Here is a 12,535-nt window from a genome sequence, read left to right as displayed (position 1 = left end):
GGTGCAGTTTTTATTTTATCTTAGATGTGATAATTTAATAAGTGTTTATATTTTTGTATTTTCTCTAAATATTTATAAAGTAAAATGAATGCTTTTATTCTGGTTGAAATATTCCTGATGTGTGTTTAACTTCACTATATGCAAACGTTTATATGTATTGATTGTATGCACCAAGATTCCTGTTCATAACGTGCAGCAAAATCAAAACGTACACGACTCCACCCAACCACATTGTAGCAGTTTTAATGCAAATGACACACGTATAACACAAAATAAAATCTGGACAAATGAAATAGTGTTTTAATCATATTGTTTGTGTACATTCAGATATCACTATACAGCAGTGGCAGAGGGCTGTGGTTGAAGTCACTCAGTCGTGGTGCAGCGTTTCGGGTCTCAGGGTCTCTGTTGTCTCTGTACACTCAGCTCCAGAGGGGGCAACTCTACCACACATTAACACACACACATTAACACACACATTAGCAAACACGATAACACACACATTAACAAACACATTAGCACACACAACAACACACACATTAAGACAAACATTAACACACACCATTAGATAATGATTACAGGAACAAACCCCCAATATAAACATTGTGTAAGCAGCCTTTAGTGCCTTATTATTGGAACAAGGGAAATGACTGGAAGGACTGTATGAAAATTACTAAAAACAACTAAATACATGAAAAACAAGCAACAATAAAACAAAATAAGAAGAATAAAATATATAATGTGATTTCTTTTTTTACCATGATTATTATTATTTTAAAGGTCCCATATTGTAAAATGTGATATTTTCATGTCTTTTATATTATAAAGCAGGTTTAAGTGATATATACATACTGTAAAAGTATCAAAAACACTCAATACACAGAGAAATACACACAGCCCGTACTCAGAAATTGTGTGTTTTAAACAAGCCGTTAGGATTTCTGTCCATTTGTGATGTCACAAATATACAATATATATAGATTATTACATGGTTTTAAACGTAAACATTCTAAATGTGTCCCAGTTTATTTCCTGTTGCAGTGTATGTAAATAGCATCAGCTGACAGGAAGTAAACATGGACCCAAACTGTTGCCTAGCAACGCAATTCCGTTGAAATGCACTAAAACGGAGTGTTTCAGACGGAGGGTAAATACAGGTATATTCAAGCAGACCATATGAGGAGAATAATTTTTGTTTTTTAACATTACAGCATGTAAACATGTTCTAGTAGAAACCCCAAATACAAGTATGAACCTGAAAATGAGCGCGATATGGGTCCTTTAATGAATTTAAATTAATTTTTATTTTACTCACTTATTTACTTATCATTATTATTATCATTATCATTATTATTGTCTGTTTCTTTGACTGTTAATTTTCTCCTTGCTTTTTATTTTATCATCAATGTTATTATTATTTTGTATTTATTTATTATTTTTTACTTCTACCTTCTTCCCCCCTCACATAAAAATACTGTTTACATACACACACACACATATATATATATATATATATATGTGTGTGTGTATATATATATATATATATATATATAGTACTGGCCATGTTTTGTTTTGTTTTGAAGGTGAAGATGATTAAGCTGTCTCATATTATATGAGTGAATTTAGGAATATTCATATTTTCTTTGTACCCTCTGCTGAAAGTACATCACCGTCTCCCCCCAATATCTCAAAAGATTTTACACCACAGTTGGTTGGTAATTGGTTCAACTATTTGTAGATAAAAGAGACATTTTAAACCTTAATTTTTTTTGTTAAAAAGGAGATCTTTAAAAATGACACGCTGTTTGGAAGTACTTTATTCAATCACCAATAACTAAGAGAAATCTAGAAAGTGTTTCATGAAAACAGATTTTGATGTCATTGTGCCAAATAAATTAAACTTCCTTTAGTCAAAAGAAAAGTTTAAATACCCTTTCCATTTATCCAACCTCCTGATCTTTTTTACACAGTCCCTTTCTGTAAGCTTACAAATAGAGCTGCAATGATTAATCGATTAGTTGTCAACTATTAAATTAATCGCCAACTATTTTCATAATCAATTTGAGTATTTTTTTTTAAGAAAACAAAGTCAAAATTCTCTGATTCTTAAATGTGAATATTTTCTGGTTTCTTTCCTTCTCTATGACAGTAAACTAAATATCTTTGAGTTGTGGACAAAACAAGACATTTGAGGACGAGTATTACCTTTAATTCACTCATATTCTAAGGATCGTCTTCCATTTCGTGGCTGTAAGTGCAAACAAAATATTGAATGTTCAGGATATTATTATGCAGGGGAATTTATCATTTTTCTTTTCTTTTCTTTTTTACAAACACGTTCGTACCCGATAGAGGAAGTAACCTCTGCTCTGGATGCCCCCAGGTCCCTGGAGTTCAGCCTGTATGGACACAAAACACTCAGAAGTTAAACTTGAATAGAAGAACGTCTCCAGTCTTATGTACCATTTGTCCTCCGTGTTGCTACGACTCTACAACGCCAACAACACATCCAAACCAATCACGTTTCTCACTCACGATTCCTCTGTGTCCACTCTGTAAATGTCAGCGCTTGATAGCATTGACAGATAAGCACACCTGTCGGCAGCACTAATTTTAGACCATAATTGCTGGCAGCTTGGGGAAAGAACAACTAATGCAGCTCTTACAGAGAGTGAGGAGAGCTGGCTGACATGAAACTGCATCACTGAAGGAAGGAAAACATATGTATCAAACACAGTTCAATACCAACATTTACAAAACATACAACTTCCACTGTGAATGCCGCAGTTTTATCATTTTCTATTCATCTGCTCTTTCTATATTTCCAATCAAAGATCTGAATTAGGGCTGTCAATCGATTAAAATATTTAATCATGATTACCTTAAAGGGAGATTTGTCAAGTATTTAATACTGTTATCAACATGGGAGTGGGCAAATATGCTGCTTTATTCAAATGTATGTAAATATTTATTACTGGAAATCAATTAACAACACAAAACAATGACAAACACTGTCCAGAAACCCTCAAAGGTACTGCATTTAGCATAAAAAAATATGCTCAAATCAAAACATGGAAAACTGCAGCCCAACAGGCAACAACAGCTGTCAGTGTGTCAGTGTGCTGACTTCCCTATGACTTGCCCCAAACTGCATGTGATTATCATAAAGTGGCCAGGTCTGTAAAGGGGAGACTCGTGGGTACCCATAGAACCCATTTACATTCACATATCTGGAGGTCAGAGGTCAAGGGACCCCTTTGAAAATGGTCATGACAGTTTTTCCTTGTCAAACTTTTGCGTAAGTTTGGAGCGTTATTTAACCTCCTTTGCAACAAGCTCGTATGACATGGTTGGTACCAATGGATTCATTAGGTTTTTTAGTTTCATATGATACCTTCACTTTCACATTAGCTTTAGTTTTATTTATCTTTACTGAGCCCGCTACAACCAAAAAAATCGCAAGTTGCGTTAATGCATTAAAGAAATTGGTGGCGGTAAAACAAATTTGCATTAATATCGGGTTAACTTTGACAGCCCTTATATTTATACGTATATCTTGTTAATATATCCCACTTCAATGTTTTGTATGCATTTCATTATACGTTAGGCCTAACCATCAGGCCTAACGTATCCCTCACATATCTTGAGGTCAGAGGTCAACGGACCCCTTTGAAAATGCCCTTGCTAGTTTTTCCTCGCCAAAATGTTGCACAAGTTTGGAGCGTTATTTAACCTCCTTTTCGACAAGCTAGCATGACATGGTTGGTACCAATGGATTCTTTAGGTTTTTCTAGTTTCATATGATGCCAGTATCTTCACTCTACCTTTAAAACGGAGCCTACTACAACCTAAAAATCACAAGTTGCATTAATGCGTTAAAGAAATTAGTGGTGTTATTATCACGTTAACTTTGACAGCTCTAACCTGAATACATTCTTTAAGCCAGAAATGGTGAAAAGGTGTCACACAAAATAAGATTTCATGTCACCTCTGATTGCATACAGTTTATTTTTTTGTATGCTACAAAACAAACAAAGTTTCTAATATCTTTGTTTTATCAATCAGTGGATTATTTTTGTAAAGCAACAAAAACAAGACATGAAAAGTGGAAGGAGAACTGACGTGGGTGGTACATACGCGCATTGAGAGTCCTCTCTCTCTTCTGGTATGGAGTTGATGAACGAGACGCAGGAGAGGGTGCGACAGAGGGGTCTGACAACGAACACACAAACAAACACACAGATAGAGCCGCACAGAGATGATCTCTGTTTCATCTCCAGTAAACACACAAGAAACATGCAACTCAGAAATGCAAACAAATATTTCCCTTCATCGCAGCCGATAAACGCATCACATTCTGCATCATTCACACGCCGGCGACGGAGACAAAACAGCTTCATATTTCATTTAAAGAAATATGGTTCATTGTGGCGAGTGAATGTGCATCCTGGGATGTTTTATGGGGTTTTCAATAAACATAGATGCACAAAAAGGAAAATAAACACAATGCATTTAAATAATCAAAACTTATTTCACACTGATGCTGTAAACATTTCATATCAAGAAGGATCATATTTAACTATTAAAATGTACTTTGCAGTGTTGATATTTTGGCTATTTTTCCCTTGTTTCTTGTTTGTTGTCCAGTGTGTACGACAGACAGAGAGAGGAAAACATAATCCAAGTTCTCATGCAATCTGACATGCAGAGCACAGAACAAGGGATACGTTAATGTTTATGGCATATTACTACTGTAGTTACATGCATGAATTTGTATGGACATATGTACGTGTACATGGGATGTATTTAGATGTGTTTGTATGCGGATGTATTTGAGCATATGTTGGCCTATATATATGTGAATATATATATATATATATTCACATATATGACTCTGAACTTTATGATAAGTATAGAAGATGTAATTTACCTCACTTTGTGTGTTGTTATTTTTGTATTTATGCATATTTTTTGTGATTAAAATGTAAAAAGAAATTGTAAATATAAAAAAAGGGAGAAGAGCGCTGAAAGAAGATTTTCATTTTATATCTGCGTAAATGAGGTTTGTGCATGTGTGAATCCATGTTGCAGTCTTCATGCACACATTAGTGCTAATCTGTAGCAGTAAATGTGTTCCTCCTGCATGCACTTTGGTTTGGGGAATAAAGTGCTATAGTCTAACAATGCACCAGATTCAGGCGTTCACAAAAAGTGCAGGTCACATTTAGTTGTAAAACAATCCGAGGTGCTTTCTCAGGTCAAGCAGCAGACTGTAACAGTGCAGATTTATCTTTTAAACTTACAGTACTTACCACTCCCTCTGACAGGGCAGAACTTTGTCGTTGAGAGTAATGAAATAAAAACTGCACATACGGTGCATGATGTAAAAAAAAAACACACACACAAAGAAGCCGACACAAAGTTGTCATTATAATCTCACAGCTCTGTGGGTCTAGTCTAGGGCTGTATCATGATACAGGGGTTGTGATTAAATATACTATGATATACTGCGATACTTTACATAAGCAAGGCGATATATTGTGATTTATAAATACAATTTTAGAAAAACTGTCATAGTCAGGCTGTTCATAGCTATACCTACAAAAAGTAATGCACTGCAATTCATATATTCTACAAAATCAATGCATATTTAATCTACGTAATCGTGAACCAGGAAGAATAAAGAGCGACACGCCACGTGAAAAAAAACATCAGACTTTCACCCAGGAGACCGCTGTTTGTGTCCAGTGTGAAACCAGAAGTCAACGTTTATTTTTTTTGTCATGTATCTTCCGTACTTAAAGGTCCAGTGTGTAGGATCTGGCAGTATCTAGCGGTGAGGTGAGGAGATTGCCACCAACTGAAGCCTCTCCCGTGTGCCAAGCGTGTTGGAGAGCTACGGTGGCCGATGCGAAAACGCAAATGTCCCTCTCTAGAGCCATCTGGATCAGAGCCAGTAAGTAGAGTGTGCATGTATGTGGGAAGTGAGTGGTGAAGCAAGAGAGGGAGAGCGGTGTCGACGGGAGCGAGTAACGTTATCGACTCCGGCCCAAGCAGGAAAAGTTAACAGTGTTTGATTTGTCCGCTCTGGACTACTGTAGAAACATGGCGGACTCCATGAAGAGGACCCGCTCCCTATGTAGATATAAACGGCTCATTCTAAGCTAACGAAAACACAACGACTCTTATTATCAGGTGATTAAACACTAAAGAAAACATACTTATTAATGTAATATTCCATTTCTGCTAATAGATCCCCCTAAATGTTATACATTGGTCCTTTAAGTAACGCCACTTCTGTAGTTATTTTAACCCAAACCACGATCTTTTCTTAAAGCTAAAACTAAGTAGTTTTGTTGCCTGAACCTAGCCAAGTTGTTGCCTGTGAAGACGGAAGTTTATTTTGAAAAGACTGTATGCATGTAACCAGTGGAAATTGACACGTTCGTAGGAAAACGCACGCAAAATGAGGAATAACTTTTCGTAAGATATCATACGAACCGTTGTATGAGGACACGTTGTCATACATAGAGATTTTGCATAAAATCTGAATAAAATAAAGTTTACTTTTTAATGCAATCAGTATGGTGGCATCTGCATTTGCATTTATCACGTTTGTCCCTTTAACATCCAACATCATAGCACTACTTTTGTGTAATATGAGCAACGAATCTTTGCATGAAAACTAATTAAAAATCAATACAGTTTCGATATCACAAAATATAATATTGTGATACTCAAGTGTATCGAAATTTTCTAGTCTAGTTGAACCATTTTAGGGGAAATAATAAGAGAAAAATAATGTGTACTTACCCTTTTACTATTTTCTTGCACTTTCAGCTCCTGAGAAGAAAACAATAATGAGTCTTTTAGTTGATGTGAATCTTTGGACCGTATAGCTCTAATCAAACATGATGAACGATCAACGTTTCATTGTCATCTTATATGGAATCTATAGTATAGTGACATATACTGAATTACCTTTGACTTCTGAACCAGCATCAGGACACAGAGTTCTCCTAAGACATCAGAAGCCTGATACCAGAAAGAAGAGCAGCTGTTAAATAAAATAATAAATATACTATAAACCATGTGTGCAAAAAAAGACGAAGAAGCCAAACAGAATCGCACCCCGCTCACCCAAATCTCCCGGTCTGCAGAGAGGTAGGATGAGCACACAGCGTCTATCTGTGGAGCATCACAGAGGATGACGGAGCGGAAGGATGAAGGAGACAGAAGGAATAAAATGGCGCTGCATGCATGCGTACCTGGCTGAGTAGCTGCCTCGGATCTGTTGTGGCTTGCTGAAGTTCTGCTGGAGCACCTTTAGTTTACAACACAGAAACACACAGTTAATATAACATAATGTCTAACAACGTCTGATAACAAAAGTGTACTTTTACTACTGCATCTCCTGGAGGGATGGGACGATATAGGATTTTATCATGGATCGCGATATAACTACTCTGATCATGGTGAATTTCCATCATCGGAATAATAAAACTGTCTAGCTCGCTTAAAAATAGAGCCTGATTATTAAAAAAATACAGGAATTATCATGTAAGAAAGAACAGACACACTATGTTGCTATTTAAAAAATATTTATGCAGTGGGCCCATATGATTTATGAATACCTTATTTAAGATTAAAGATGTGTCCTATCTGTGATTGAATAAAAACATGTGTTTCTTAACAAAATGTAAGGAGTTTTAAGCATATTATGTTGTGAATCTCGATTATTTTGGTCAGGATAATCGTGACATGACATTTTTTATATTGTCCCATGACTAATCTCCTGCATGACGCTCTGCTCTGACATGACTGAAGTGGACGTGGTAAAAGCTTTAGTGTAGAACATGGAGGTAGTCAAGAAAACAAGTCAACAGAACAGCGTCACTGCACCAAAACTCCACATTGACGTCATGGAAGAAAGAAACAGTCAATCTACATCTACGCACATCAGTCAATCATTTGTGATTTCACGTCAGAGAGTCGACACATCGAGTCAGAGGTCGAGACCAGAACCAGGTGTTTGGATGGCTGCAAATTTCTGACAAAGTCACATCAGTTGCAGAGCAAGACTGACTATGATGGCTGGATAAAAAAATAAAACTTATGTGGTACCATGAATCATGACAGATATTTAGAATATGGATATGAGTCAGCAGCAAACCGATACAATAAATCACATGAAAATACAGCATTTTCAAGGAAAATAAGAGAAAAAAAGATTTTATTATTAGAAACTTAAACTGCATCCATCCATCTATTTATCTATCTATCTATCTATCTATCTATTTCATTCATTTGCAAATAGGCCTACTTGTTCTACAGTGTAAAACAAAGAAATATACATATATATATTAAAAGGTAAACAGGATGCACTGGGGCTCCTATATATGGCTATTAATGAAAATAAAATAAAATAAAATAAAATAAAATAGAAATAATTTATTTCTCAAATTAGAAATGAATATTATATTTTTTTCAAAACAATGAGCTCAAAATCTCTGAACAATTAGTTTGTTTTTCACAACAGATTAGAGTTTCTCATTCATTCAAGCAAATTGCACGTGCTTTGGCACATGTGTGTGCAAAAGAGTCAGTACAGTTGTCTGATATTTGCACAAAAACCACCTGCACGTGTCTTGCTGATCAAAACTGATGAGTTTATTCTCAGTAAAATTTTCATCAACTTCTAAACATTATTTCATCATTTGAGCCATCACATGCAAAATGATCGATTCAAATATCAAAATCTGTATGTATATTCTATAAATATCTATGATGAGGAGGCACAATTTGTTGTGTTTGAACTGAACTACTGTATAACATGATTTTTCATTGTTGCAGGGTTGTTGTTGTTTTTTTGGCATGGAGGTACTGTATATGACCATATGAAAGATCAAAAGTGAATTTTCTATTATAATACATGTAACACATTGCTTCACAAATACAATCACTATACACACACACATGTACATATCCTGTTTCTGTATACAGTATTGACTTTTCCTACTGATCTAATGTTGAAATTGGAATCTACAGCTTGGTGCGATACACATTCAGCCAGATAAAACTGACATTATTGTATAGTATACAGTAAGCAGTCAGAGTCAACAAAACAGAGAGAAGAAACATTTCCAGGTTTGACTTTTATGGTGAAATATGGCAAATTTTGACTAGGACGGCTCACACGATGACAAAACAACTTTTCATTTTGGAGTCATCAGCCAGTTTACTGACAGAATAACTAGCTTTTGAAGCATGAATGAAGTGTTTTGGGTAAGTTACTACCTTTTGCAGACATGCAATGGAGTTGTGACGTCCCATTAAACAGTTGAGACTATTGCACTGACAGTTTAGAGAAAGTTAAGACTGTTTCAGAAAATGAGCCAAAGCAATGGAGAAAAACTGTATGACTTCATATTAACCATATTATAATTGTTGAATTACTAAAATGTTATTACTTTTTTTTGCTTCCTTAGGTGGGGATTTTCCAAAATAAAATTCCTATCTTAAATTTGAGAATAAATGGATAAATAGCCTAATTATAAGGAGACTGAATGAAAAGATACAAATAGATAGATAGATAGATAGATAGATAGATAGATATTATTACTTCATATTACTGTAAAAAAGGCCACTTTTTGCATCATATTACTATGTAAATCAAACTAGTAATTTTAGCCACATTTCTAAAAGTGTTACTTAACCAAAACCTCCAGTTTATATTAAGATATTTATCTTTATTTAAAATAAAAAAATATATACATATATATAATATAAATATCATGTATTTATCATGCCATAGAAGCATATTATTATAAGTTGGTATTAATCATATTATTACTTATTGTTAACCATATTATAATTATATTATTGTTTTCATTTATTTATTTATTTATCTATTTATCTATTCATTTATCTATTTATTTATTAAACATAGATAGATAGATAGATAGATAGATAGATAGATAGATAGATAAATACATATTTAAATATTTAGATAGATAGATAGATAGATAGATATTTAGATAGATAGATAGACTGATAGATAGATATTTAGATAGATAGATAGACTGATAGATAGATATTTAGATAGATAGACAGATAGATAGATAGATAGATAGATAGATAGATAGATATTTAGATAGATAGATAGATAGATAGATAGACAGATAGATAGATAGATAGATAGATTGATAGATAGATAGATAAATAGATAGATAGATAGATAGACAGATAGATAGATAGATAGATAGATTGATAGATAGATAGATAGATAGATAGATAGATATTTAGATAGATAGATAGACAGACAGATAGATAGATAGATAGATAGACAGATAGATAGATAGATAGATAGATTGATAGATAGATAGATTGATAGATAGATAGATAAATAGATAGATAGATAGATAGACAGATAGATAGATAGATAGATAGATTGATAGATAGATAGATAGATAGATAGATAGATATTTAGATAGATAGATAGACAGACAGATAGATAGATAGATAGACAGATAGATGGATAGATAGATAGCAAAATGAAAAACAAAACAAGTTACACTTTCAGTCCCTCTGATGAAAAAGGTCAGATGATATTAAAACCTTATAGATATTTTTACTTCATATTACTGTAAAAAAAAAAAAATCAAGGCAACTTTTTGCATCATATTAGTATGTAGATCAAGCAAAACTAGAATTTTGCAATGATTTTTAGCCACATTTCTGAAAGTGTTACGAAGATCAAACCTCCAGTTTATATTAAGATATTTATTTTTATTTAAAAAAACAATATATATATACGTATATATATATATATATATATATTATAAATATCATGTATTTATCACGCCGTAGAAGCATATTATTATTAGCTGATATTAATCATATTATTACTTATTGCTAACCATATTATAATTACATTATTTATTTATTTATTTATTTATTTATTTATTTATCTATTTATTTATTTATTTATTTATTTGCTTCCGTAGGAGGTGATTTTCCAAAATTCTCATCTTAAATTTGAGAACAAATGGATAAATAAGATAGATAGATAGACAGATAGATTTTTGCAAAAAACCTGCACATATATTGCACATTTCTTTCTAGTATTTCTTCATATTTGTATTGTGATTGTCTTCTATAAATATGTTTCTTGATTTTTGTACATACTTTTATTTTTAATTATATTTTCTCTTACTATATTTTTGTTATGCATATAGAAAGATAGACAAAACTCTTCAGAGAGTTTCCTCTGCTGCTCAACAAGTTGAAGGATGAAGCGAGTAAGTGTGACTTACTTTTGCAGACTGGGATGGAGAGGATGAGCAGGGCTGTGAGGGTGATGCTGGCCGTGCTGAGGGGGCTGTTGCTGGGGCTGCTGGGGCTGCTGGGACCGGTACTGGGACCTGGACCTGGACCAGGTCTGTGGGGGTTCTGGAGGCTGCTGGAGGCTCCACGCTGCTGCAGGCTGCTGAGTCTCTGGAAGGTCCTCATCCTCTCTTCTCTCCTCTTCCTCTCTCGCTCTCTTCTCTCTGCTCTCTCTCTCTTCTGCAGGATGTTGTGAAGTTGTTGGCTGATGTGTCCGCTTGACTTCTTGCTCTTCTGAGAGTTTCTATCTCACGTCAGAGAAATATGAAGGCTCGTGTCACACACACCCTCTCCTCTCTGACTCCTGGCTGCGTCATTGGAGAAGTTATTATGATTTGAGCAACAGGATGGAGGAGGATGATGGAGGAGGCTGCAGGACGTGATGCTGCTGGGTGCTGCTGGAGGGAGAGGAAATCCTTAATTAAAGGTGAGTAAAGTGTGAAATTATAAAATGGAGACCATCAGAAAGTTAACATAACAATAATATATTAATAAAAAACTTTATTCATACACGAAATGCAGCACAAAGTGTTTTACAATAAGAGGAAATTTACATAGAATGAACATAAAACAGAAATAAAACACACTTGATACAATGAGATAAAAAAATAAGATTAAAAAAATAAGATGACATATAATGCATATGAAAATATAACAGACTTGATAAAATGAGATAAAAATAAGATAAAAAAATAAAACATTTGATAAAAATAAGAAAAAGATAAAACACTCTTGATAAAAATAAGATTAAAATAAGATTAAAAAATAAAACACTTGATAAAAATTAGAAAAAAAATAAAACACACTTAATAAAAATAAGATAAAAAATAAATAAAACACACTTGACAAAAATAAGATAAAAATGAATAAAACACACTTGATAAAAATAAGATAAAAAATATAAAACATACTAGATAAAAATAAGATAGAAATAATATTAAAAAAATAAAACACATTTGATAAAAAATAAGATAAAAAATAAAACACACTTGATAAAAATAAGATAAATAAATAAAACACACTTGATAAAAATAAGATAAATAAATAAAACACACTTGATAGAAATAAGATAAAAAAATATATAAAACATACTAGATAAAAATAAGATCAAAAAAATAAAACACAATTGATAAAAATAAGATTCAAACAA

At 33.4% G+C, this 12,535-nt stretch overlaps 1 protein-coding gene across 2 annotated transcripts; it reads right to left on the bottom strand.

The window, feature by feature from the left end:
• Positions 1-227: 227 nt before the first annotated feature.
• Positions 228-11,998, bottom strand: nmu (neuromedin U). Of its 2 annotated transcripts, XM_037771300.1 has the most exons (9): positions 11,316-11,996; positions 7,269-7,324; positions 7,141-7,188; positions 6,982-7,035; positions 6,814-6,843; positions 4,138-4,212; positions 2,346-2,399; positions 2,206-2,248; positions 228-443 (listed from the first exon to the last, which is right to left on the bottom strand). In XM_037771300.1, the coding sequence occupies exons 1-8, from the start codon at positions 11,509-11,511 to the stop codon at positions 2,213-2,215; spliced, it is 549 nt and encodes a 182-aa protein (XP_037627228.1). In that variant the 5' UTR covers positions 11,512-11,996; the 3' UTR covers positions 228-443; positions 2,206-2,212. The 2 variants fall into 2 exon arrangements, with proteins under 2 accessions (XP_037627228.1, XP_037627229.1); XM_037771301.1 differs by lacking the exon at positions 4,138-4,212 and having other exon boundaries at positions 11,316-11,998.
• Between the last annotated feature and the right edge of the window lie 537 nt (positions 11,999-12,535).

Source organism: Sebastes umbrosus, chromosome 5 (assembly GCF_015220745.1).
Source record: "Sebastes umbrosus isolate fSebUmb1 chromosome 5, fSebUmb1.pri, whole genome shotgun sequence".
Taxonomy (NCBI): domain Eukaryota; kingdom Metazoa; phylum Chordata; class Actinopteri; order Perciformes; family Sebastidae; genus Sebastes; species Sebastes umbrosus.
Note: the sequence above shows the minus strand (reverse complement) of the source record. Positions and strands in the feature narration are given on the sequence as shown.